Source organism: Diplotaxodon limnothrissa, unplaced genomic scaffold (genome assembly GCF_057381915.1).
Source record: "Diplotaxodon limnothrissa isolate DT_005_m unplaced genomic scaffold, D_limnothrissa_male_GT1.1 unmapped_scaffold_4, whole genome shotgun sequence".
Lineage (NCBI taxonomy): Eukaryota > Metazoa > Chordata > Actinopteri > Cichliformes > Cichlidae > Diplotaxodon > Diplotaxodon limnothrissa.
The window spans coordinates 2,263,553-2,291,446 of NW_028188558.1; the positions used below are offsets into that span (position 1 = coordinate 2,263,553).

At 42.3% G+C, this 27,894-nt stretch overlaps 3 protein-coding genes across 5 annotated transcripts in view; 2 read left to right on the forward strand and 1 right to left on the reverse strand.

Annotated features, from left to right (window-relative positions):
* LOC146606877 (protein NLRC3-like) overlaps positions 1 to 27,894 on the forward strand; it is a 563,637-nt gene that overhangs the window by 127,837 nt on the left and 407,906 nt on the right. The window lies entirely within an intron of this gene.
* Positions 4,411 to 12,636, forward strand: LOC146606882 (phospholipase D1-like). The gene is made up of 4 exons (XM_085349247.1): positions 4,411 to 4,428; positions 11,467 to 11,583; positions 11,874 to 12,122; positions 12,546 to 12,636. Exons 1-4 carry the CDS (start codon positions 4,411 to 4,413, stop codon positions 12,597 to 12,599), a joined length of 438 nt encoding a protein of 145 aa, XP_085205373.1. The 3' UTR covers positions 12,600 to 12,636.
* Positions 17,763 to 26,870, reverse strand: LOC146606883 (neoverrucotoxin subunit alpha-like). Of its 3 annotated transcripts, XM_085349337.1 has the most exons (9): positions 26,752 to 26,870; positions 26,395 to 26,496; positions 25,324 to 25,402; positions 24,976 to 25,162; positions 23,047 to 24,847; positions 21,951 to 22,124; positions 21,512 to 21,679; positions 18,444 to 18,490; positions 17,763 to 18,295 (listed from the first exon to the last, which is right to left on the reverse strand). In XM_085349337.1, the coding sequence occupies exons 1-9, from the start codon at positions 26,868 to 26,870 to the stop codon at positions 17,763 to 17,765; spliced, it is 3,210 nt and encodes a 1,069-aa protein (XP_085205463.1). The 3 variants fall into 3 exon arrangements, with proteins under 3 accessions (XP_085205463.1, XP_085205464.1, XP_085205465.1); XM_085349338.1 differs by lacking the exon at positions 26,395 to 26,496; XM_085349339.1 differs by lacking the exons at positions 21,512 to 21,679; positions 23,047 to 24,847; positions 24,976 to 25,162; ... (1 more) ...; positions 26,395 to 26,496; positions 26,752 to 26,870 and having other exon boundaries at positions 21,951 to 22,100.

The following is a 27,894-nucleotide window of genomic DNA, read 5'->3' on the forward strand; positions in this document are numbered from 1 at the left end:
TTCCTGTCGAATTTAGAGTCCATTTTAAGATTTTGGTTTTAACTTTTAAGGCTCTTCAACAACAAGCACCACCATATATTATTGAACTTTTACAGCCCTATGCCCCTAGTAGGTCTCTGAGGTCGAGTAGTCAGGGCCTACTTGTCATTCAGTGTACGAGACTGAAAACTAGGGGTGATAGAGCTTTTGCTACTGTGGCCGCCAGACTGTGGAATTCCCTTCCTCAGGACTTAAGATCTGCTGATTCATTGATTACTTTTAAAAAACAGCTAAAAACACATCTTTTTAAAACTGCTTTTTGCTAACTTTGTTTGTATTTTGTCTTTTTAATCTGTTATATCTTGTAAAGCACTTTGTGATCTCTATCTAGAAATGTGCTATATAAATAAAATTTTACTTACTTACTTACCTCATTTCTGACAGAGGGTCTCCTTTTGTGAGTGAGCTTTTTGAACATGTTGTTTCTGCCTTAGGCTCGGTGCACAGACTCACTACGGCATATCACCCTCAGACAAATGCTACTGAACGCGTCAACCGGACTCTGAAAACTGCAATCCGCGCTTATGTAGGTGATAAGCACACATCATGGGACAAGTTTCTCCCTCAGATTTGCTTTGCTCTGCGCACCGCCCCCCATGACAGTACAGGTATGACTCCTGCCATGATGCTTTATGGTCGTGAGTTAGACACCCCGCTTGACCTTATCACTCAGCCTTCTACAGCAGGTGTTGATGAACCGGGTGTGCCTTACCCTGAGACTCTGAGAGCCTCCCTGCAGGAAGCTCACGACCACGCCAAAGCAGCTTTGGACTATAGCCATGACAGACAAAAACATTACTATGACTTGAGACATCGACATGCCACGTTTCGTGTTGGTGACCTTGTGAGAGTTAAGACGCACCCCAGGTCAGACGCTCAGTCTAACTTTACTGCTAAACTTGCACCACTGTTTCAGGGACCATTGTGTGTATCTCAGAGACTCAGTGATGTTAATTACAGGCTCACTTGGGTGGACTCCAGTGTGGATGCAGGTGTTTATCATGTTGTGAACATGCAACCGTTCCATACCTGGGACTCTCTCACTTCCAAAGAACATTCTGTTTCATTGCCTGCTGAGAGAGAGACCACAGAGGGTCTGAACTCTGACTCTCAGGCCCACCCTGGCCCCCCTGCAGACACTGACATTGACTCTGAGCCATTCCCCTTTGATTTACCGGACATTGACTCTTCTTCTGGTGTGGGCGCTGTTCCAGAGAGTGTTTCACCCAGATCTGTCCAGCACCCAGCTGCTGGTGGACATTACAATCTCAGGCCCAGACGTTGCCCCAGAGTTACGTCCTGCCCTGTGTGTGTGCACCAATCTTAACTGTAACCTCTATGTATAGGGTACTGTTAGGTGTGGTGTGTGCTTTTTCAGCTGTGTACAGCTGAGGACAGCCTTTTTCTCACCAGGGGGGGACTATGTAACAGTTGCTATTGTAATGCAGTGTATCACCACATGGCGGCGCCTCCTGTCTCACGACTGGTGTCACCCCCTTTTTGTTCTTCTTCACACTCCTCCTGTAATGGATGCTCCCGTGTGTACGCGGACTAGTGTGCTCTTTAGTAATGTGTGGTAGAGGTAGCACTTTTATTTTTGATATTGTAAATAAATGAGTACTTTTTGGAAAGTCAGAAGCTGTTGCTCATTCGCTATCCACCTGCACACCTCCGCGGCTGGCTTCATCTCCACTGCACGTTACAATATGTTGATTTTTTTCGCCTACTCATATCATCATTTTTTTACTCCTGGTTCTGTATGTTCATGTTCTGTTCTTTTGTAAACTTCATCTGTTTGTATGTTGTATACTCATTGTGTTTCAATAAAGTTCGATTTAAAAAAAGGTACGTTCTAAACGAAGCTTCAGACGTCACTGATCACGTGACTCTGGCCAAACGAATCAAGCCTCGACACGGTGCTTCTGAAGCAGCGCGTTGATCTTTCTGACACACGCACCGGAGCGTCAGCTTCAAGCGGACCATCGCTACGTCTCACATCTAAAGGTGTCAAGGTAACTTTGAACTGAGTTCAGTCAATCTGGAGTTTTTCCAAGTTTTCTGTTGCTCTCTGTGAGAGAAGAGCGTTAAAGGCGGGGCTCTCCAGAGTCCAGCAAAACAGGAAACCACAGCTGGGTGTGTGTAAGTGTGCAAACCAATAGAATGCATCGTGGTGGGGGGGGCATCACGGGCAAGAAAAAAATAAAATAATCGGTCGTACCCATGCTTCCCCGACGTCATGCCAGCGCATATTGGGAAATTCGTAGGCACCGATCGGTTTTCTATCAGCCATTTGCTGGGAGTAAGGGCGCCCTCCGTTTGCGAGGTGCGCCTGCTGCTGGCGGTACAGGGAGGAGAGGGCGGGGCGGCGGGGAGTCTCTGGCTGGCTGGAGCGGCATCTAATAACCAACTCGCAAAACAAAATAAAAACAACAAACAGATATTATGATACAGACTTATAATCTGCACCCATGTTTTTTCTACATTCTATAAAGTGAGCGCGAGAGCCCTCGGTGCACCTGCGCGCTGCTGAAGTCAAAGTAAACTTTATTGTCATCTCCGCTACAGACAGTCCAGCATATAGAGAGACGAGACGACGAGGCTGCAGTTACAGCGGTGCAAGTAAACAAACAATAAATATAAGAAGAGTAAGAAAATAAATCTACACTTTAGGACTCGGGGTAAAGGATCAATAACAATTTAAATTTATAATTTACAGTTTGATGATTTAAAGTCTCACACAACCCGTCAAAAGGGGCGGGGCCGGCTGCTTCCAAGTAGAGCACATTTCATTTATAATGATGTAAATCCAAGCCCATCATGGATTCACGATCTGAATCCTGGGTTGTGTGAAATCCCAGAAATCAACCTTAGACAAAGTGAATCTGTGAACTAAGGTGTAGGTCTGTTAGGTTAATTGTGCTGATCCTCGGGTTGGGGGATTTGTGTTTGTACTGGAGCGCAAAATTCAAACCAATGGAAGATGGACAACAAAAGTTCAAAGCCATCAGGTGCTCAGGTTAGAAAAAAGAGAAAAGATGCAGGTAAGCAGACGTGTGATTGGATAATGGCAGGTCATCCTGAACCAATCAGACTAAACTCCAAACAATACATTATGTTACAGATTTTAATATTAATTAGTCATTGTTACTTGTTGATTTGTCCTTTTCTCATTGTGTGACGAATTATGACGACTGTTTGGTAGCTGTTATTGTCTCTCTCTCTCTCTTCATGTGTGTTTCTCTGGTGAAACAATAGTTTTGTGTTAATGTTAGGGCTGCACGATTTTGCATAAAATGAGAATCACGATTTTTTGGCTTAGAATTGAGATCATGATTCTCTCATAACAATAAATAAACATAAAACAACAAATGTCTCACGTTTTGTTGTTGCAGCAAAATGTTGTCCTGCTTGAAATTCCGTCTCCACCGTTGCTCGACGCTGCGTGTACAGAGCAGGTAGTGCAACAATAGAAAAATAGTTGCGGGACGGCACTGTGTAGCGTTTGTCTAGGGTGTTGATCGTTTTCCTAAATCCCTCGTTTTGCACAGTGTTGATGGAGCCATATCTTTGGTCAGGTGATAAGTGATAGCCTCCGTAATGTCTTTGTGCCTGCGGGAGTTCGACGTGTATAGGGAAGCGCTGTATAAGGTTCCCGTTATTGATGTTTGGGTGGTTGACCGGGACGGATTTTCTCCTGTCACTTAATCGTCATCCCTGACGTGCTCTCCGTTGTTTTTTCCCTGCTAATTTTAGCATCACACGGCACAGCTTCTGTATCACGTGGTATAAGGCTCCGCCCTTGTCATTTGTTGAGCAGGAAGAGTGAGCGCTTGTTTTCATGCAGAGTACGTCCCGGATCAAAATGTGAAGTTTTACAAATCACCACTTCTTTAGTGAATATCATTTCAGTCTCAGACAATCTCGTTTCTCTTACAGAGGTTGAATGCACCTTCTGCGGATGGCGGTACCACACAGTGTGCGTGGACTTCCCCTGCACAGAAGGCAACTACAAATGCTGTGAATGCTAAATAAACAGAAACAAATGATCCCTGTTGTCTTTGCTTGATGATTGGTTTGAGTCTTGACAATCCACATTGCTGGCGTTGCATCTTTCAATGCCAGCAATGGCAGGTATCAGTGCTCAAACCTTTTGTGTTTGTTTCCAACAAGTTGCCCACCTCGGGAAACAAAAATGTGTTCTTTTACTTGTCAGATGAACATATGAGACACTTTGACTCTTCAGTGCAGTGTGGAGCCTAACAAAGATCTGTTTTGTGTCCCAGCTGATCAGCAGGAGGAGGAGAGTCTGACGGAGCAGCAGAGGAACATTTTCAGCTACTTGGACTCAGCTCAGCCACTACAGAGGAAACAATGAGCTCAACACAGAAGGTGACAGACAGAGCAGGACCATATGACCAAAGATATTTATCACCATATACATTTGAACATTTGCCATAACGATGTAGCTGACGATAGAATTGACACCAGACAAAATACTTTACAGCTGCACAACTTTATTAAAAACCCATCAATGTATTTTCACTGAAACAAGCAGCTGTTGTTTATGTGCATTAAAGTTATATAAAAATGTAACAGTGCAAATGCAAATTCCTCGCTGACAGTTTAACCAAAAGGCGTTTCCAGTGGAAACTGGCCGACACATCCTGAGCATAACCATGTATAATATCCACTAAACTTCAGAAGAGGTTATACAGTCGTGGCCAAAAGGTTTGAGAATTGCATAAATATTGGAACCTGGAGAAGTTGCTGCTTAAGATTTTATAATACAGATTTGTACATTATTTCAGATTGAACCTTTAAAGGGGCATTTCTGGACTTTTAAAGACCAGTAATGTACTTTTAAGGGAACATTTAAAAAAATGTTCCTATAGGTACAAAAATGTTCTTCTCTCGTACCTCTATTTCTGAGAGTGTATCATGTAACACTATAGATCAACTTAGCTCAGAATATATAAAGCATATAAACAGTTACAGCAATATGATGCAACAAACACAGCAGCTACTGATCCAAAATACTCAAAGCTTCATAGAACTGAAACCAACATTTATTTTAGCTCCATTCTGCTGCTGATACAGACTTTAGGTTTCTGAACATTAAACTTGTTGCTGCCTTTCATAGTGTGTAACTTGAAGGCCCTGAGTACTTTCTCCCACACTGAAAACACTGGGATGATCACATTATTTGAACATTACCTAATAAGACTGATTCATCAGGGCTGCAATGCCTCACAGATGATGTGCAGCAGTGGCTCCCTCAGTCTGTCCTCACTCTGGACACTTGCAGTCGTCACACATGGAAATCAAATGTGTGATAAGCTGCAGGATTCAGACACAAGTGTAACTTATAAACACATGTTCATACTTTTATTCCACAATCAGAGAGAAAGAAACAGAGAGAGAGTGCAGGACAGACAGACAGGTGACAGTCTCAGGTGTACACACTGCTACACAACAGCAGCAGAGAAGCAGGATTTAGTGTTTGTGTTATTACGAGTGTAAACAAGAAGAGTTCCAGATGGTGCAGTGGACACATGTGTGACTGCTGTGATTAAAGCATCTTTCTTTCAGCTTAACGAGTGAACCGTCAGCTCGTTCAAACACACGTTAAAGTGCGTTTGGCTCGACACCACCGAACAGAGGCAGCAATATAACACAGCTCACATTAACAGTGCAGTGAATCCTGCTTGTGCCGTGATGTTCAGGACTGCAAACCGAGCAGCATCACTGACTTTCAGCTTGTTGTGTTTGTGGATATATGACTGACTTTAATTATCCACAAAATCATCACATTCTCTGTCAGATTAAGGTCGACTATTGAACGGCGCATATTTTAAAGGCTTTAAAACCAAGTTAACGCTGAAAGTACAAACATCACTAATGTCACATAACTCTGCCGACAAGGCATAGCTATGGCTATGAAATGCTCTTTGTGTATCACTTCTTCATTATGAAAGATGTCATTAATGCACTAGTAATGTCTCATCTGGAGTATTGTTCAATCATTTGGTCAGCAGCTAATAAGACAGATCTTAACAGACTTCAGTTAGTCCAGAATAAGGCGTCCAGATTAGTGTGAAGATGTTCATACTATACTAATATTGATAAAATGCATAATAACCTTTCTTGGCTTCCTGTACAGGCTAAAATATTCTATGGCTTACTTGTAGTTCTAAAGAAAGCAATTCTGTTAAACACACCACATTTATTCTGCTCAGCTGCAGTATCCAGATGAAATACATCATCATATTACACAGTTTTCAACAAGGTGCAATTTAGTAAATGCTCGAGTTAAAAGTAACGTTTTGTAAAACTGTTACATTTAGAGCAACTTTTAAGTGGAATAAGTTGCCTTAAAAAATTAGAGAATTATTCAAAACTTCAATGAACACTTAAAAGCCGATTTACAGAGCTTTTAGTTGTTGTAAATATTGTAAGACATGATTTGTTTTTGACATTTGTGTAATGTGCCTCAATGTTATTGATATTATCATTATTATTATTGATTGCTTATATTTGAACAATTGTGAAACCTCACTGTGGATGTAAGAGTGAAATTATGTGGATATCTTGAATCCACTTTATTGTGTAATATTTTATGTGAGTATTTGACGGAAGACGAGCAACATCTGTTGTGGAAGCTAACGGGGTTCCTTTAGAATAAACAAACATAGGATTTATTATCACTGAATAATTCTGTATAAATCTATACAAATTATAGTAATATGTAATAGGAAACAACAAAATAATCTAAATTATAAAATAATGTGTGTGTGTGTGTGTGTGTGTGTGTGTGTGTGTGTGTGTGTGTGTGTGTGTGTGCATGATTTTAGTGTTTGAACAGTCATGAATTATCTTTAACAGCAGGTTGGATGTAATGTGTTAGAACTACCAGCAGGTGGGGATAAGAGACCTTTAAGGTGTTTGGTGCCACGCTCCACCTTCAGGTTTAAAACTAGTGTTAATGGAGTTTGAAGGTTGAGTTTGTTCCACGACTGCATTTCACTCACTGCCTCTGTTTGTATCTCTGTCACTGCAGGACCAACATGGAGCCAGAAGTCAGCGCTCTCAGGAGGCCGACAAACCTCACAGAAGAAAGGGAGAGAAAAAACACACCTGTGACGAGTGTGGGAAGGGTTTTACTCTGAGGGCTAAACTAAAACAGCATCAGGTCATCCACACTGGAGAGAGACCGTTCAGCTGTGACTTGTGTGGAAAGTCTTTTTCCTGGAAGCGTTCCCTAAAACAACACCAACTCATCCACAGTGGAGTTAAAGCGTACAGCTGTGATCAGTGTGGCAGAGCTTTTACTCAGAGTAGCAGCTTACAGAGTCATCTAGTTACCCACTCTGGAATTAAGCCATACAGCTGTGATCAGTGTGGGAAGGGTTTTACTCTGAAGGCTTCACTAAAACAGCATCAGGTCATCCACACTGGAGAGAGACCGTTCAGCTGTGACTTGTGTGGAAAGTCTTTTTCCTTGAAGCGTTCCCTAAAAAAACACCAACTCATCCACAGTGGAGTTAAAGCGTACAGCTGTGATCAGTGTGGCAGAGCTTTTACTCGCAGTAGCAGCTTACAGAGGCATCTAGTTACCCACTCTGGAATTAAGGCGTACAGCTGTGACATCTGTGGAAAAACTTTCAGCCAGAGAAGGAGCCGAAATAAACACCTACGCATTCACACCAGACATGATGTGTACTGCTGTGAACAGTGTGGCAAATACTTTACAACAGACGCACACTTACAACAACACATGTTTACCCACACTGAGGAGAGACCTTATCAATGTGACCTGTGTGAGAAGACTTTTAAATCTCCACGTTACCTGAGACAACACCAACAGATCCACACCAGAAAGAGACTCTACAAGTGCAGCTACTGTGAGAGAAGCTTCTCACATTCACGTAGTCGTAACATTCATGAACGTACACACATGGAAGGAAACTACAGCTGTGACCAGTGTGACAAGAGCTTCAGGAATCTCAGATCATACTCTGCACACAAACTATCCCACGTTACTAATAAACTGTTTCACTGTTACCAATGTGCCCAAACATTCACCTCATTGTCTGCTCTGTGCAAACATCAGCGCGATCACTCAGGGCTGAAATCACTCCCATGACTGGATCACAGTGAATCTGAAGACACAGAAAGATCCTCTGGTTTCTGTGTCGGACTCAAAAAGCTTGAGATCAGGCTCCACAGAGTTCAGATAGAATCATTTAAACTTGTGTTGAACTGAACTGGTTGCTGGGCTGAACTTCTACATAATACAGATCTACATGGGATCTTCTTTTCTGTTGTTTTACTGAGTCAGTTTTGTCCTTTTTTCTCTGTCCTGGTTTTGCTCGTCTGTAAATGATTGAAACTCAGTCAAATAGTTCATTGTTCTCCAGCAAAACGTTTTGGAAACTCATGTTTAACCTTTAAAACTCTGACATGTTTTAGCACACAAGGCTTCATCGGGGAGTTCACTCATGATTGGACCATGAGAACAAAGGTTTTTAGTTCTTTCAAAGAGAGTCTTGGAGATGTTTGATGTTTCTGTTTTTCTGAAACCACCTGAAAGAAAAACTATTTTTCTTGCTTTATGTAGTGTGGAAGTTTTTAATGTTTCTTCATCTGTGATGTTCTTGAATGTGTTCACGTGAAGATGGTACAAATAAACTGTCCTTTCAGCTTTAGCTCCTAATTTATTCATTATTTATGGATGTAGCACAGCAGCCGTCTCTTGATTAACACATGGAGGGCTCGGGATCTGATGGTGTCGTCTCCCTAATTTGCCCACTCAGTAAATCTCACTCATGGCCAAGAAATTGAAATAAACCTTGTTTCCCTGCTGGATAGTGATCCACTGTAACTCTGCTCCTCCTTCCTGTTTAGGATTTCTGTGGCTGAAGTAAAATTCCCTCCATCCATCACTTATCCCAGCTAACCCAAAGTGAAATAAAGTTTTGCTCGTCTTAAAAAAGCATTACAATAATGGGCATTACCAATGCAAACTGAATGATACAGAAGATGAAAGAAGAGACTTTGATCAGTTAATAAAGCTCATGATCTGGATTCATTGTGGCTGCTACACAGATACTTCTGGGTCACTTCTCTCAGTTAGGAACCTTCCTCACCAAACTGACTGTTGGACCACACCCCTGGTTTCATGAGAAATTGTTTCAGCCATGATTTCTCTTCCTGTATTTCAGAGTAAAGACTGAAGTGACAAATGGAAGCATGTTTAAAAAACACAATGTGAGAGAGACGTTGAGGTCCTTAGAAGTTACCCTGGGTTTTTCTGTCACCCTGCTAGATGTTACACACCTTGTTATTGGACTGATTTCTACTGCTGGACTACTCCTGCGGAGAGTAACAATACTCTTACTAATTAGCTCCCTTTCACACCTTTGGGGATATTTATTTTTGTGTTTGCAGCGCTGTGAGCCAGAACAGCGAGAGAAAAATCTGCAACAGCGACGAGCCGAATGCTTACGTGAATCGCAGCAGCTGCACATGTGCTACGCTGAATTAGAGGATATCTTTGCTCTGGATTTCTATTTCTACTCTTTCATTTCTATATGATTCTTCTTGCATCTAAACAAAGATGATTCAATTTGCTAAATGTTGATGGCTCTTCGTGCTCAGGTGTAAATGAGACGTAATATTTGCTCTTGGTTTGGTTCTCCTGTACAGAACCTTGCAGTACAACAGAAACCTAAAAACATTATTTGTAGTTGTTATTCTTAGTTGTTCTGCTGCCTAAATACCACAGGGTCTGATTATGAAGTTATTGAGCTGCACATACGTTACGACCTGCTTAAGTTCGAGGTCACAGCGTCTGTAGAGCAGCTGGAACATAATGAAGTCTACAAGGTTAAAGTTTTCTCTTCAGTTATTGTTCTTTCTGCTGCTTGGTTTGATGGATCTGAGAGCTTTTGTTTTTATTATTGTTATTATAATTATCATTAATATTTTACTCTCTAGAAGCTTTAAAATAGTGTTTGTGTTTGAAAAAATTGATTTAAGAATTGAACAGAAACATCTGTCCTTCTGAAAATCGCCCAAAGGCACGGAGACAAAGTCAAAGGATGCAACCTGTAACTTTCTCTTCCTTCATGTCAGGACCATCATCCATGATTTATATAAAATGCATATAGCAACAGTAGCACTTTAGTTTGGACTTTATGATTTCTGTAACTGGAAAATATTATTTTGTTTAAAGACAGAAGTGACCGCATAGTTGCAACATCAAAGGGAAATATTAATTAATTAGCATCAAGTATATTTGTTGCTTAAGCGTTTGCACTATAACTTAAGTAGGATTATAACTTTTAAGGAAGGAAAGATTTCAGATATTTAGTTCACTGTTTCAGTTATTTTATATGAAATTAAAACATTTACGTTGGTCAAACATGATGCTCTAAATCAAATAAAAGTTTGAAAATAAATGATGTATTTTTAAATGCTGCAACAAATGTTCACAAAAAGTAACTATAATTAAAACCAGTTAAACAAAATCAAATGTTTGAATCATGCTTAACCAAATGCCAGGCTGGAGAGCTGAACCTAAAGTATACGTAGAAAGATTTCAACATCTGAGCAGTTTTTAATGTTTTTATCACATATAAATGTCACAGCAGTGGGTCCTGGCCCAATGCTTTGTGTTTTTGGTTTTCTTTGACTCTTGTTTTTCTTGGTTTTTGTTCTTCTTATTTATCAGGCTCTCAGTAATCTTAGTTCTCCCTCCCTCAGTGTTCATTTCAGCCTGTGTTTAGTTTCTGTTCCCGTGTCCCACGTTTCATCGTTTCATGTCGAGTCAGCCCTGTCTCTCTGTTTCCTGTGTCTCCCCAGTCAGCCCCGCCTCCCTCGGGCACTCATGTGTGATACAGAGTAATAAACCTGACTACATTTGCTACACTCTCTTTATTACCTGTTACTTTAAAACTCATACACTAATTATGTCTGCCCATCTCTCTAATGTGAAGGTCAAAGGTCAACATCCCAGTGACATAAGAATAATCCCAAAGGGGCAAAGGCAGCGGTTAATTTAGCACATTTAGCATTAAGGGTACAGCAAGGATATACTTTTACTTATTGTGGCAGGGGTGTGGTCTCTGGCCTGCTGCAGTGGAGGCTGGTGGCGGGACGTTGGACGGCACAGGTGAGGGTGATGGAGCTCATGACTCTCCCTTTTATAGTGACGGAGGAGACTGGCGTGGGGGAAGCGTGTAGTGGAGGAAGCCGAGGAGAGAGCTGGTTTCTGGCTACAAAGACGGCGTCAAACCAGAAAAGATTGCTCGTGGTCAAATAATGTGTCAATCACCTGTGAATCAAACTGTGTGTGGCTCAGTTCATGTCACAGTGTTGTTTAGTATATCTTCACTTGTCTCACTCTCCTTCTGTTCTGTCCATCAGGACGATCCTCAGCGCTTACACAGATCCTCCATCGATGTTTTGGATCCAATCAGTGATCAGTTCTACGAGGAGGCCTGGATGTTCACCAGCGCTCGCTGCACCTCCATCTACCAGAAGGTGAGTGTACTCCTTTGTACTCAGATTAACATTTTACTTCTTAAAATACATTTTCATATATGAGCTTTCTATTATTTCATGGGCCATTTAATCAATATTAAAATTACAAGCATATCAACAAAGGTGAAGCTGGTTTTTTCCACTTGCTGTCACACAGTCATGGAGGAATACAATAAATACATAATCAGTCATAGATCCTGAACAATGACATTAAAAGAAAGTCTGTGGCTCTAAAAACTAAACAGTATAAAGACATGCTCCAAGCTGCTGTTTCTCTCCTACTCCTCTAGGTTTTCCACTGTCGGCCATCCAGCGATGCTGGAGGGCTACCTGGCCAATGCTGGCCTACACAAAGAGGTCCCGGCTCGGAGGAGCTGAAGAAGATCCTTGCCTTCCTCGTCAGTTTCCTCTTCAGTTCCTATCCCAACAAAACCTTCTTGCACCTATTAGCTCCAAAGAGGCTATGGTGCCCGTGGAGGTCTGGACCTGAGGCCTGTGCTCATCACGTGGATAGAAAACACTCTGACACCATTCTGGAGGTCTGATGGGACTCTGACCAAAACACAGATGAAATAAAACTTGTGGCTGGAGCTTTTAAAATTACTTTTTCACCTCATAGATTAATGCTCATGATTGCATGTTAGCAAGACAGCATCTCCCCAAGGTGAAACTCTCAGGAGACATTTACTCTTAAACTGTAATCTGGTTGAGACTACTTGAGGAGATCTTAGTAGCGAGTATGTGGATTTAGTCTCTTCACCAACAGCAGACAGACCCATGCCAAGAAAGCAGACATGTTCTCAAAGAAAGCCGAGAGCAGAGATTGGAAAAAGCTAAAAAGAAAAAGCTGCAGCTTCAGACGACTATCTGCCTGTAAGGCTGAAAAAGTCCAGTTACGCTCTATTTTGGAAAAGCTCCCAGTTTTGGTAACCTGGACTTTTATTTCCCCTCTTCTGCTACAGATGTTGACTGTGACCTCAGAGGCCAACTGGACCACACAGCTGCAGCAGGAGTGAGGGAGAGGAGTCTTCATCCAGCTTCAAAGAAAACATCCAGGTAAAGTGACGTGGATCAGCGGATAAAGCCGTCTCCACTTTCAAAGGACATCCTCTGAGAGAGAGACTCTCTGAGCCATTTTAGCCTCAAATTATAGGACTTTATAGTACAGCAACACTTTTAAAGGACAAAAATAACATAAACTGTGACTGTAACACAAACAAAGTATTGCATGTGTTTTTAAAAGTGTTCCTCCGATGGGCAGGATATCACTATTAGACTGTCCCACCAGCCAACTTCAACAAGAGAGCACAGCAGCATTCAGTGATCAGCACAGATGTTCCTCTAACACTCAGCATCTGATCCCTGTTGGTCTGTGTGCTTCTGCTTTTGCTCAGTTAGAAACCCTGCAGCAACCCGACCCAAAACTGTGTCTTCTTGTTGGCCTCAACGTTGAAGTGTCAAACGTCCAACATCTGGAAAGGAAACCACGCCAGTGTACTGTGATGTTTCACCAACATGTGGCAGACGCTGGTCCTGCCTTTCATGCTGACATCAGCAGAGAGCCCCGCCTACCTCAAAGCCTCCCCTGTCATGTATTGATCAGGATGATTATGAAGATGAGTGAGTGCAAATAAGACTGTAAAAGTCCACGAGCAGAATGTTTGGATGCTTTCTAATGATTCATGAATATCATGAGAGTGTTTGTGTGTTTTGTCTTTTCTTTGCTGACGTTTGTTACTAACAAAGACAATTTACGCTCTGTATGTGTTTTCATCCTTACCAGCCGCACTCTAACTGCAATGAAGGAAACAAACTGTAGAAATGGTCGACTCAGTGACTTCATAAAATATTGAAGTGGTTCAGGTAGAGCCAGTTTTTAAATGACCATGAACACTGAGCGTATTGTATCTGTACAGCATGTTTTTCTATTAGACAGATTTGTAACAGAGGCCTTGCTCTCAGTAAGTTTGAAATCCTTTTCTGATTTCTTTTGTAATCTCTGATCTTTGTGTATCCTGCTCAGTTTGCATGCTGCCTGTAGGAGTTTCTGTCTTTGTATTTGAAGAGAATTCATTGAATATACTCAGCTGCTTCCCTTTGGTGCCTCACACATCACTGAAGTTTTTCAGTGTCCAGTTATTTGTTTTTAATAGCTGTTTGAATTCTCTGTATGTTTGACCCTGTAGACTGTTTAATGGACTGCTCGTCTTCCTGTTTGTAACCACTGCCTGTTTAGGACTAAAGATTTGGATTTTTGACTTTAACACAGCCTCTGCGTGTCGTCCCTTTGTGTCCTCGTCCTCTGTGAATGTGTCACAGATGTTTCCATGATAATAACACAGCTTTCCCACAGTGGCTTGCAGCAGCATTTATTCACAGCACATTTGAGAAAGGTTCAGATTAACTCGATGAGTTTATATTCAGAATGATTCTGACAGTGGGCCACTGTGAATTGTGATCTTTCATCAGGTCAATGTTTAAGTTCAGTATTTCAAAGCAGGAGCTATGAACAGTCATGTTGGCATTAGAATTATTATTATTAATCATTATTAATAATGTCGTTACTCATGTATAACTTTGATTAGTATACATGAATTTTATCAATAATAAAAACAATGAATAATTCATGTATAACTTTCATTGTGTTTTGTATATTAATTATATTTAAATAGAGATGTTGACCCTGTCTCTACAGTAGCATCAGTGTAACATACATTATTGGTCCAAGCTGTCATAAATGGGGAGCCTGATCCTTTATTATGAAAACATGACGAGTATTTTTCTTGTCAGTTGGGAAGAAGTTGGTCTTTTTTTCCTTCTTTTTGCTCAGTTTGTCTTTTCTTTTCTTCTCATACAGAGAAGATAAAAGATAATAATGAACAACCTGGTTATTCAAATAGCATCATCCAAACAGCTCCTCAGAATAAGCTGAACTTACACTCTGCTTTTAGTTTCACTTTTGCAAAAGCACGCTCTGCAAACCTGCAGTTTCCTGTCAACACTTTGCACAGAGTGGACTCAGAATCAGCAGAATCAGCCCATACACACTTAAGATTATAACAAGCATTCAAAAGCATTTAAGATCATAGATTCAACTCAACAGTTTAAAGTGGTTATAACTGCACCTGTAGTAAAGGCTAATTGGGTACCAAAATGTTTAAACATCTGAATGCAATATCAATGCTGTAGATTATATTATTAATGCAATGGTAATGATGATGATTATTAACAGTAGCAACAAAATAATTTCCCTGATCTCCACATTATATAGGTTATAGTATGTTATATATAAACGTAGCTGAAGCAGTTTCATTTGTAGCTTCACGCTGCACTTCACGTGTTTGTCCAGCAGATGGCAGCACAGAGGCCTGTGTTGGAAAGCTTTGAGTAATGAAGCGTTTTCAATCCAAGCTTCAGAAAGCTTCATGTGGTCATCAAGGAAGCAACCAGGAAATATCTGCTGTGTGTAAAAAAGGCAACACAAGAATCCAGGATGAAGACAAGAAACTCAAAGCTCACAAAACAGGTGGAGCTAATTTTGTGACGTGTTTCTGTAAAAACACCACAGAAGTGAATCATCAAAGTTTCCATGTGAGCTGATGATGCTGCTGCAGAGTTTCTGTGAACCTCCTGTGACCCCGCCTCCTCATACAGAGACATCTGATTGCTCTTCAAACTGCATCACGTGGACACATGTGATTGTGTGTTGTAGTATTGATCCCAATGCTGGTATCAGTCCTGGATCAATAACACTGGATGGATGCGTTCAGCATGGAGCCCTGAGCTGTGTTACAGACAAACATGGAAACTGACAGGTCTGTGTCATTCACAGTCTGTAACACTTCTAAACAACAGAGGCTGACCCAAGTGCCTCAGAGCCAGGCACGCTCACATCACAGCTCTCTAAATAAGCCAGTTTCAAAATAAGAGCTGAAAGCTGTGTTTGCTTGTGTTAGCTTATTATTGTGGAGACTAACATTCAGTGATCATGTGTTCAGACTCATAATGATTACTCTCAGAAATCCTGATCTTTGTATTTACTGTGTGTTGGATCAATAACTGAGATTCATGGTATCACACAGCTGTGCTGCTGCTGATGTCAGCACATCTGGAACAATACGAGGTATCTGCTACCAGACTGAGCAGGACGTGAGACCTGTGGACTGTTTAAAGCTGTCCCTCCACAGCTCACTCAGACCTGATCCACACCTCAGTGATATTCTCTGACTTCCTCAGTAGAGACAGAAACCATTCAGATCTGGGACCATCAGCTGACTGATGATGTCACACAGACTGTGTTTTTCAGGAACAGTGATTCTGATGTGAGCCTGCTAGCTGACAGCAGACCTGATGAAAGCACATGTTCACATCTGTGAGGACAGACTGGACTCTTTGACTGCACCTTGGTTCTCCTCAGAGGTCTGTACAGGAGCATGTCCACCCCCACTGAAGATCTCAGTCACTGTGAAACATAGAAAGCTGCTTGTGTGGCCTCTGCCTCACATGTAGATACAGCTACAGGTTTCTCTGTCAGTCAGACTGAAACAGTGTCCTGATGCTGCATCATTCAGCTCTGTGCCCCAGTCAGCATCACTGGGAGCTACCAGTGTTTCTGCCCTTTTCCTGTAACACTACACTCAGCACAGGCTCAGCTGGTATCCAGTGTTGGACTTTGGCTTCAGCTGCTGTGATAGATGGTAAATGGTAAATGGCCTGTATTTATATAGCGCTTTACTAGTCCCTAAGGACCCCAAAGCGCTTTACATATCCAGTCATCCACCCATTCACACACACATTCACACACTGGTGATGGCAAGCTACATTGTAGCCACAGCCACCCTGGGGCGCACTGACAGAGGCGAGGCTGCCGGACACTGGCGCCACCGGGCCCTCTGACCACCACCAGTAGGCAACGGGTGAAGTGTCTTGCCCAAGGACACAACGACCGAGACTGTCCAAGCCGGGGCTCGAACCGGCAACCTTCCGATTACAAGGCGAACTCCCAACTCTTGAGCCACGATCACCCCTCTAACATAGATCAGCTCTGCTACATGTTGTTAGATAAGTGCAGCTGCTGTCATGTCCTGATGTTTCTCTGGCTCAGCAGCTTCTCCATCAGAGGTTCACATGGAGCTGATCCAGTATCTCCAGTAACGGTGTTCTGTGCCTCACTGGTTCATCCTTCTGTCTGTGTGACGTCAGTCAGATGTTGAAGTTAAACTCTGTAATCTTCACTGTGTCACAGAGTTCAGTGAGTCCCGTTATTCACAGTATCAATCAGATCATCAGAGAACAGCTGATCAGCAATCAGTGGTGCCAACAGCGCCTCCTGTGGTGAGAGGATGCAATAATGCAATGTAGCATTTTTCCACTCAACACTTGCAGTCATGGAAACTGTCTGTTGGATCTGTGTGACGTTGCTTTCTTGGTTAGAGTTCCTCACAAATGTCCAGATGATTCTTCTAATGAGGCGTCGACCATGTTTGCAGCTCTTTGGAAGAAAACGTCGCCCTTTGCCATCCTTACTTTTCTTTGACTTCTTCAAATGCAGCTGAACTCCAGCTGGTATTTTCTTGGACTTTGCAGCTGTTTCTGGTCATCAGTTCATTCCTGCAAACCTCTGAAGCTGAACAACAATGATGCTGCATTGCTGGCTGATCCCAAAAGGTTGATTCTGTTCATCTGGACGTTTTCAGAAACGTTTGCTCACTGATCAGGTGACTTCTTCAGTCTCAGCTGACTGCAGCTTTACAAGCTTACAAACAGCACATTTGCACAATGACTGAAAGCAGCAGCACCTGATATATATGATACTAATATAATACATATACATATATAATCCATACTAATGATGAAGGAACTGAGCTCACAGTCCATTGTTCATTCAGTGAACTACTCAGTTTATTTTGGGCCTCAGAAATGCTCACTCTGTTTGTACATCACTGTCAGCAATAGACTCATTCTGCTGTGTGGACAGGAACACATGTGACATCACTTCCTGTTTGTTTGTGACTGAAGAAGTTTACAAGGAATCATTTAGAAGAGTTTCAAACATCAACTGATTGAATCCATGAATCTGAAAACGTGTTTGTGAGTGAAAGAGACAGACATGTACAGACTGAACTATCTGTTCAACAGTCAGAGTGTTTCTGTAACAGGAGACACTCTTTACACTCCACTCAGCACAGGGACACTGAGGAACCAGGAGTCCAGGAACTGAACATAAACCCAGGATAAAGAGTTTGAGTGAATGTGGTGTTGAAGGTGTGGAGGTGGATCAGAGTGTCAGAGGAGACTCTGTAGAAGGACAGAGTGCCAGCAGGACAGTCCACATACACTGCTGCTCTGTTAGAGACAGAGGAGGAGGAGGAGATGGATGTTGATCTGTTATTGTGCCAGACAGACTGAGGACCATCATCAGAGCAGTACAGACTCCAGGACTGATCATTGTGTCCAAACAAACAGTCATAACTGTCTCCTTTCCTTCCAATGCTTCTGTAACTCATTGATATATAAACGCTTCCTCTCCACTCGACCTCCCAGTAACAGCGACCAGTCAGACCATTTCTACACAGCAGCTCACAAACATCAAATCTGTCTGGATGATCAGGATATGACTGAACCTCCTCCACATGTGTCACCTTCCTGTTGTTGTCAGACAGTTGGAGCTCTGTGTTCACTGTGTTTGTGTCGATTGTGAGTTGACAGGAATCTGATGGAGAGAACAAACACAATCCAGCTGCAGTTATTGATCCATCATCTGTTCATTGATTGACACTTTGATGATGACTCCTGACATGATGAAGATGGTTGAATGTGTGCTGCTTTGTTTTCATGAATCCCATTAAAAACACACTTACACTTCCTCAGACCTGGTCTCAACCATCGGACTCCAGCAGGCTCCACCCTGAAAGGAGGAGGGGGGTCAGAGCAGCACAGTCAGCATGCACACATGGACATTACATGGCTCTCACACACACACTGTTACACACTGATAAAGGAACCGTCCAACATTTTCACAAACACACTTCAATCCATACGTGGATCAAACTGCCGATGATTGGACTGATCCTAGATCAGTACATCACTGTACTGAATGAAATACAAACTGTGGCCTTCATCATCTTTATATCTCCTGTTTAGGTGGAAAGGACACCTCCCTGCCTTTGCTGCCAGCTGGTTTTCTCCTCTTGGAAACACATTTAACGTGGCTGACACTTTATTAGGTACACAGTGGCCACTGTCTCAGGTACAGTTCACCTGTGACCTAATAAAGTGGCGGTCACTTGTTTACGAGCCATCTCCCTTCAGCTTTTTTAGCCGACCTGTTTACCTCCAACTTTGTATCAGCAGCAGCGAGCCACACACATCACATGAACTTGTGCATTAAAACAAGTTAGTGGATTATCCACCAATAAATGAGGAGATGTTGGACGTGTTAACAGATGACAGATTAGGCCTGGGTCTGTGATACTGTTAGCAAACAGAATATTAACCAGGAACAGCTCCTTCATTTCCATCATTTAAGCTGGCTAATACAAACCACACCTCATCTCCTAATGCACTGAGCTTTCCTTATCTCTGACTCTGACTGACTGCTGGCTCCATGGTGTTCCTCCCCCTGCTGAGAAGCTGCAAACAGCTGCCTTCTTTGCATCACATACATCAGTCTGTCCACTGTCAGTCTTTCCATGACTTTCCCTGGATGAGGTGTTAGAGCTGTAGGCCTGTAACCTGTGGTCGTAGTGGGGTCTTTCCCTGCTTTCACAGTTCTTTCCAGCTTCCTGATATATTCTATTATAGAAGAGCAGCAGAGCCTCCTCTAACTGCTTCATCATGATGTAACACACCTGATCCTTCCCAGGTGAAGTCATTTTATGCATTTAAGAGCTGTGTTGAATTCAACATTACAAACTGAACATTAGAACTACCCTCTTCTCCAGGATTTTCCTGATTTAACATTTCAATATGATTCATTTTTGTTCTCTACACCTGCCGTCATCACTTCAATTATTCCCACTGTGGATTTGATCATATTGTTTGCCCAGCATCTCTACATTTTCCCGTCCATACTACCTGTAGCTCATTAATACTATTAATACTGGAAACTGCTGTTGAAACCTGATGGTGACACTTTCTGGTGAAGAAGTGAATTGCAGTAACAGGACTGGCTGGCTTATGATACACTGGACATTTCCATCAGTGCGTTTATGAAGCCACTGTAAGTAATAACAGGTTTATTACCTGTCAGGACCTTTGTGGATATTAGTTTATTGCATGGCCTGTTAATGTGTGTCGAGAGGAGTTGTTGTTGAAGCTAACAGCATCATTATTATTGTAACTGTTTAACAGGTGTTATGTAAACTACATTTATATTTCATTGTGGGAGAATCAAAAGTGCTTTGTTTTCTCTGCTCACAGACAACACAGATACACGCATGTATATACAGCCCACGTCCAGCTCTGCATGCACTCCTTCTGCTCCGTTTCTATAGAGAATAAACAGTTTAACACAATCATTCTCCATTGTTTTCAACTCAACCAGCTGCATTTAATGAAGGAGTTTGAATTTACTTTACAACAGCTGCTGTTGTTTCCTGTCTGCATTCATGTTCTTAACAGTACTCCACACATTCTGAACTGGTGTAGTTCTTCCTAAAGTACTGCAGTATTCCTGCCAGTACATCCTTTTAGTTTTCCTAACTGTTTCCTCTGATGCTCATTGCTATTCTTTCCTCAATGCAAATTCATGCTAAGCTCCTTCATATCCATCCCTGTTTCTAAACCTGTAATAATTCCTTTAATGTGTCTTTGGCCTAATTATGAGTCTGTCCACATGTTTGTAGTTCCCCACTTGCTTTGGTTTCTTAGCTCTGATTCTCTGAAATTTATCCTGGAAATCATTTACTGGCATCTCTCCCTCTCACTCCCACTATCCCCAGAACACCAGAGTATTCATCTCCTGGCCTCTTTACATTTTCTCCAATCATCCCTGTTTCTAGAGTCTCGCCCCATCTGCAGGTAGTCCAAGAGAAACTGCGTCTGCCATTTTTCTTCTTCTTAATCATTGATTTTTCTCTTCACTTTCTCCATTGGGTCTTCTTAGACGCACTTTCCAGAAAGCAGCAACATTTTTTGTGCCCAATTTTTCAAATTGCTTTCAAAAAGCTTAATATGTTTACTGTTTTGTTTTTACACAGGTCATGTAAAAGAAATCCTACCAGAGACTCGACAAAGCTGAACTGAAAGACAGCACGGGCAATAAATCAGAGCAGCACAGAACTTAAGCTCATGGTCCATAGAAGCTGGGCTCTACAGGTGTACCAGGACAAGCTTAGTGTAAGTCCCTCGAAAAAGTTTCACTTGTGCTGTTTCGGTGTAAATTACTGGTTTGTTTGAACAATTTCATCAGCTGAACCATAAATACTCCAAAACAATTTCTTTGTGACTCAGTGTGATTTTTCATTTTGTAATATTAGCATGTCAAACTCTACATTCTCTACACAGATGAGAAATGAAGTGTATTTAATAATAAAAGTTATCTCTCAGAGACAAAGTTAGTGTCTCATTCAGGTCTGTATCTGAGTAGCCTCAGACACATGCAGTGCTCATATTTTCTGTTTTGTGTGTCACTCAGACCTCTTCCTGACAGGGGCTGCAATTTCATTTAAAGTCCCATTCACTGATACAGGCTGCTGGAGCTCCAACCAGGAGGGTACACACATGATCCAGGGAAAAAAATTATATATGGTCTCTTAGATAAATATTAAGAGGTCCTGTGTTTTACTAAAAAATCAAAGTAGTAAAACACAGGACCTTTGGGTTAGATATAAGGTGATTTGACAAATCATGTCTGTTGTAAATGAGTAAGCCATTTATCGACCTGACTCAGGTTTTAAATCATCATCAGAAAAGACTGAATCCTGACCTGAGAATTGTACACTTTGGACTCTCCACTGCAGAAAATAGAAGCTTCAGTCCTGAATCCTGCAGGTTGTTGTTACCCAGATCCAGCTCTGTCAGATGGGAGGACTGGGAGCTCAGGACTGAGGACAGAGCTTCACAGCTTCTGTCTGACAGGTTACAGCCACTCAGTCTGAGGATGACAAGAAGACATGAAACACTTGTGTTAAAGTATATTCATGGTGCCATGAGGAGCTACTACATTTACAATATTTCAACACTGTTTCAGGACATGCTGGAATCCTTATTGCCTCATGTTACAAAAGTCAAATGTGGCAGTTTACTGTGACTTGCATGGATTCATTAAAAAAACAAAACATACACACAATGTAAATTTTTTCCAAATGAAATTGATTAAATGATGTTAATTGATGAAAAAAAAAATCGATATCGCTTGATCTGACCTCAGCGTTTCCAGTTTGCAGTATTGACTCTTCATCCCAGCAGACAGAAGCTTCACTCCTGAATCCTGCAGGTTGTTGTTACCCAGGTCCAGCTCTGTCAGATGGGAGGACTGGGAGCTCAGGACTGAGGACAGAGCTTCACAGCTTCTGTCTGACAGGTTACAGCCACTCAGTCTGAAATCAAGGTGGAAGGGAGACAAGATCAACCAAACAAATCAGAGCTTTATTGCTTTTTTGTTGTTTTTAAGCAGAAATCAGTGAGGTGCTGGTAGATTCTGTTCTTTTGGTTTATTACCCAACAACACACACATACACTAATATTTGTGACTTTTGTAATAGTAGCATTTACAATGCAAAGCAACAGCGATCACAGATTGAAGGGGCCTGAATAAAACTACAATGCAGTGATTTTTAAGATGACCTGTTCTTCCAATTTCCAACAACAGATTTCTCCAACCTTACAGTTAAAAATAATTCTTTATCTCATACTGAATCTTGGTGCACCTCCCCCAGTTTATTAAAATGGAGTGGTACTGAAGTTGCTGTAAGTGATGTCTGATGCCACTGATTTCCTTTCTGATCCAATACAAAGTAAAATTCAGGCTGGTATCTGCGATACTGATGAAAACTATTCCTTCAGAATCAATACAAGACATAAGAAAATATGATGTTTTGTATAACATAAAAAGCCTGAATTTTAAAATATTCAGTTAATAATCAAAAACAGATGTGACTGAAAATAATAAAACTGAGAAACATTTCATGGCCATTGCTACAGGCCATTCGATCCTTTTACAACCATTGCAAGAGCTTGGTTGGCATAGCCGGCAATACGTTAGATAGTAATAAGTCCGGTGGGTGATGGGCTCCACCAGGGCTGCCCTTTGTCACTGATTCTGTTCATAAATTTTATGTTTAAAGGCTGTATCAAAAGTTCATTCAAGTTACAATATTGTGGTCAAAAGTTCTCCTTTTTTCTTTTATACTATACAACTACGCTGGCTCGTGGTTTTAGGACATGGATCTGTCATAGAAGAAATCTATGACCACTTTTAATCAACATTTTAAAAATAAACATGATCACAGATTTACTTACAGAGCTTTGTTGGAGGCTTTGACCACTGGCAACAGCCTCAGAAGAGCCTCCTCTGAAGCAGAGTATTTCTGCAGGTCAAACACATCCAGATCTTCTTCTGATGACAGTAAGATGAAGACCAGAGCTGACCACTGAGCAGGAGACAGTTTATCTGTGGAGAGACTTCCTGATCTCAGGGACTGTTGGATCTCCTCCACTAGAGAACGATCATTCAGTTCATTCAGACAGTGGATCAGATTGATGCTTTTCTCTGCAGACAGATTCTCACTAAGCTTCTTCTTGATGTGCTGAACTGTTTTCTTATTGGTCTGTGAGCTACTTCCTGTCTGTGTCAGCAGACCTCGTAAGAGAGTCTGATTGGTCTGCAGTGAAAGACCCAGGAGGAAGCGGAGGAACAAGTCCAGGTGTCCATTTGGACTCTGTAAGGCCTTGTTCACAGCACTCTGGTGGAGAGATTGAAGTTTTGGTTTGTTAAATAATTTAGATTTCTTGGAGGTTGTTTGTTTGTCTTCCAGCAGATTGAGTCCAGAGTTGATGAAGGTCAGATGGACATGAAGAGCAGCCAGAAACTCCTGAACACTCAGATGGATGAAGCAGAACACCTTGTCCTGGTACAGTCCTCTCTCCTCTTTAAAGATCTGTGTGAACACTCCTGAGTACACTGAGGCTGCTCTGATATCGATGCCACACTCTGTCAGGTCTGATTCATAGAAGATCAGGTTTCCTTTCTGCAGCTGATCAAAAGCCAGTTTTCCCAGAGACTCCATCATCTTCCTGCTCTCTGGACTCCAGTGTGGATCTGTCTCAGCTCCTCCATCATACTTGACCTTCTTCACTTTGGCCTGAACCACCAGGAAGTGGATGTACATCTCAGTCAGGGTGTTGGGCAGCTGTCCTCCCTCTCTGGTTTCCAGCACATCCTCCAGAACTGTAGCAGTGATCCAGCAGAAGACTGGGATGTGACACATGATGTGGAGGCTTCGTGATGTCTTGATGTGGGAGATGATGCTGCTGGCCTGCTCCTCATCTCTGAATCTCTTCATGAAGTACTCCTCCTTCTGTGGGTCAGTGAACCCTCTGACCTCTGTCACCATGCCGACACAGTCAGGAGGGATCTGATTGGCTGCTGCAGGTCGTGTGGTTATCCAGAGGCGAGCAGAGGGAAGCAGTTTCCCCCTGATGAGGTTTATCAGCAGCACATCCACTGAGGTGGACTTTCTAGGGTCAGTTAGGATTGTAGTTTTGTGGAAGTCCAGAGGAAGTCGACACTCATCCAGACCATCAAAGATGAACACAACCTGGAAGTCTTCAAAGCTGCAGATTCCTGCTTCTTTGGTTTCAGTAAAGAAGTGATGAACAAGTCCCACCAAGCTGAACTTTTCCTCTTTCAGCACATTCAGCTCTCTGAAAGTGAATGGAAATATGAACTGGATGTCCTGGTTGGCTTTGTCTTCAGCCCAGTCCAGGCTGTATTTCTGTGTTAAGACCGTTTTCCCAATGCCAGCCACTCCCTTTGTCAGCACTGTTCTGATTGGTTCGTCTCTTCCAGGTGAGGCTTTAAAGATGTCTTCTTGTCTGATGGTTGTTTCTGGTCTGTCTGGTTTCCTGGATGCTGTTTCAATCTGTCTGACCTCATGTTCATCATTGACCTCTGCAGTCCCTCCCTCTGTGATGTAGAGCTCTGTGTAGATCTGATTCAGAAGGGTTGGGTTTCCTGCTTTAGCGATGCCCTCAAACACACACTGGAACTTCTTCTTCAGGGTGGATTTAAGGTTACGGTGACAAACTGCAGCTTGAAGTTCTGAATGAGAAGAAAAATAAACACTCAATTCCAAAAAGAACTAATCTTTAAAACATGTTGCTCCATCTTCCATCTCTGGAAAATGTTCATTTATCCAGCAGCTTAAATCTTTAGATAAATCCTCTTACTGCTCTGCAGACGGTCAGCCAGCTCCTCCTGCTTCATTCTCCTCAGGAAGTCCACTGTGATCTTCACAAATGCCTCTCTGCTGCTGCTCCTCTGACTCTCTAAGCATTCTGGGTAATCTGGACTCAGAACCTTCTGGATCTTCTTCAGCTCGTTCTTCACAAAAGTGATGATGTTGTCCTCCAGCAGCTGGAACAGAATATTTATGAATGAGCCAATCAGACTGAAATCATGGAGCCAAACATCAGATCCATGTTGGACACACTGACGATCCACTGGTCTACAAAGAGCAGCATGGAGATGACTGTGAACAGAACAGATGTAACAGTAGTTGTTGTACATGTACAGACCATAAATATGGAGTCCAGCTGTGTTTGATGCTGCTGGGCAGACTGACCACTGGGAACCTCTGAGCTCTGCTGGTCCACTCTGTGGAGGAACCATGAAGGATTAGATCAACACAGGATAAAGATCCAGGAGTTTCTGCTCAAATAACTTCATCTGAATCAAGTCTGTCAAGTTTTAAACTCTCAGATTGTGAACATATCAGTAATTTTCAGTCTGTTTTCATGGACGTCCTTTCAGTGGTGATGTCAGGGATGATTTTGAAGAAGCTCATCAAACTGAACCATCAGCAGATCACTGCTCCAAAACCAGAACATGATCCGAGTCTCCCTCCACCACCAGAACACCAGCTTTACTAACGTGGTAGATCAGTGTAGTACAGATCAATAACTGATGAGTCATTTGATCAAAATCACTGAGTGCTTCACGTCTGACCCTCTGATGCTTCTGTAGACATTTTGCATATTTAATGAATGTCTGACAGTTTTACATTCATTCTATGAACACAGTGGAAATGTTGTGTTATAGTCTCCATGTTGTTTCCAGCATCATAAATTCTTAAGTTCAGAAAATTAGATTCTTTCTTCACAGCTGAAAAACAACAACATTTATTCTCTATTGAAATCTGCATCGTCCACTCCAAAGGTCACAATCTGAAGGTAACATCTGGTTTTGTTCCCTGTGGTTAACTCTGAGCATCAGTATGGTGGGATTTATCCACTACATCCACACCACTGTGGTTCAGTGTTGTCCTGATGGAGTAACAGCAGCCAGTATGATCCAGGCTTTAGCTGCTGGGTCTCTGTGTGACCTCTCAGACTGTTTAACAGATCAGACACAAAGAGAATCAGAGCAGCTCTGTTCTTTAAAGACAAACATGAACCCACTCAGGTCACACTTTCCCCACAGATATGAGCATCACTGTCCTCAAACAGCAAATGACCAAGTCGAACATTTGGATCTTTTCTCTTTCATTGTTTTCTTTTTAATGAATCTTTGTAACAATCTGAGGATGTTTCAGGTCATATTTATCCAGGAAACACAAACATGTAAAGGAGTCATCACAGCTCTCTGACCTCGTTGCTCCAGGTTCACCACTGAAGTTTAGAGGGTCATCTTTGGACCAGTCACTCCTCACAGACGGACAGCTGGACCCTGCAGACTGTGACCTCTGACCTCTGCAGACACAAACATGATTGAAGCAGCTGTGATCACACAGACTGCAGATAATGCAGCTGTTTCCTGTCAGTAACATCCTCTTAGATTAGAGTTCAGCTTTTTACAGGAAAACTGGACAAAACTGATTTTTGTTACAAACTCATTTTCATTTCCTCTCAGCTCACAAACACAGTCAGACAATCAACCAGAGTCAACACTGATTATAATGTCAGTGCAGAATTATTTCTGTTACTCAGTGAGTTCAGCTCTCTGACCTCGTTGCTCCAGGTTCACCACTGAAGTGTGGATTTAGACCTTTGGACCGGTCACTCCTCACAGACGGACAGCTGGACCCTGCAGACTCTGCTCTGTCCTCCTCTTCCTCCATCATCATCTTCAGTCAGTCTGAGAGGTAAACCACAAACACTCAGTGAGTTCACATTAACAGGAGGAACTGAGTTACAGTCGCTGACCTCTGACCCGTCATGTGACCATGAAACCAGGTCAATATGTCTGTAGGTTCAGTCATCCAGGTCATGTGATCTAAGGAGCTTGGAGAGAAAAGAGACGTCTTTAAGTTTCTGGAAGACGTTTCATCTGAGAAGCTTCTTCAGCTCTAAAACCAAACGGTGGAGAGTCCCAGATATTTAAACCTGAGAGGGAAAGAAAGCATGTCGCTGACCCACCACTGATGTTATTTCAAGGAGGAAACTGAGAGCCTTTTCACCAGGAGCACAAACATCTGGAACACAGACATCTGGAACAAAAACATCTCACTTTATCACGGTGCTGGTCTGGGGTCAGTGTTTACTCAGCTTTAACGTCACTCTGGGTTCTTGGCTAGCTTAGCGTTAGCTTAGCTTTAGCTTAGCTTTAGCTTAGCATTAGCTTAGCATTAACATGCTGTCAGGTGTCTCGTGTTGTGTGTAAATATTAATCACAGTGACAGTAAAGGAGGTAAAGGGCTGTGACGTCATCACGTACGCTGCGTCCTCTGTGGGCTCTGAGTGAACTCCCAAAGTACAAACTACAAGTACACAAACACGAACGTAGCTCAGAGTGGCGGACACACTCGGCCTCGTTGGTCCAGCTGTGAGTCCGTTACCGTGAACTATGGAGCGGCAGATTTGTGCTGGAACTAACGGTGTGTTCACACCGAACGCGATAGAGGCAGGTAGAGCGTCAGGCTTACATGTAAAGTCAATGGAAAGGCGCGCTGACCCGCGATTGCGGCTCCCGCGAAAATTCGGAAGCAGTGAGTGTAGCGCGTTTCAGGCGTTTGACTAGCGAAAAAAACCACGCGCGTGAGTTTATGTGTTGCATTTTGTGCATACACGCGTTTCACGTCCCCCGCTCGAGTTGGAAAAATCTGAACTCCAGCGTCAAATCGCGCCGCGACAACCAATCAGGAGCCTGGT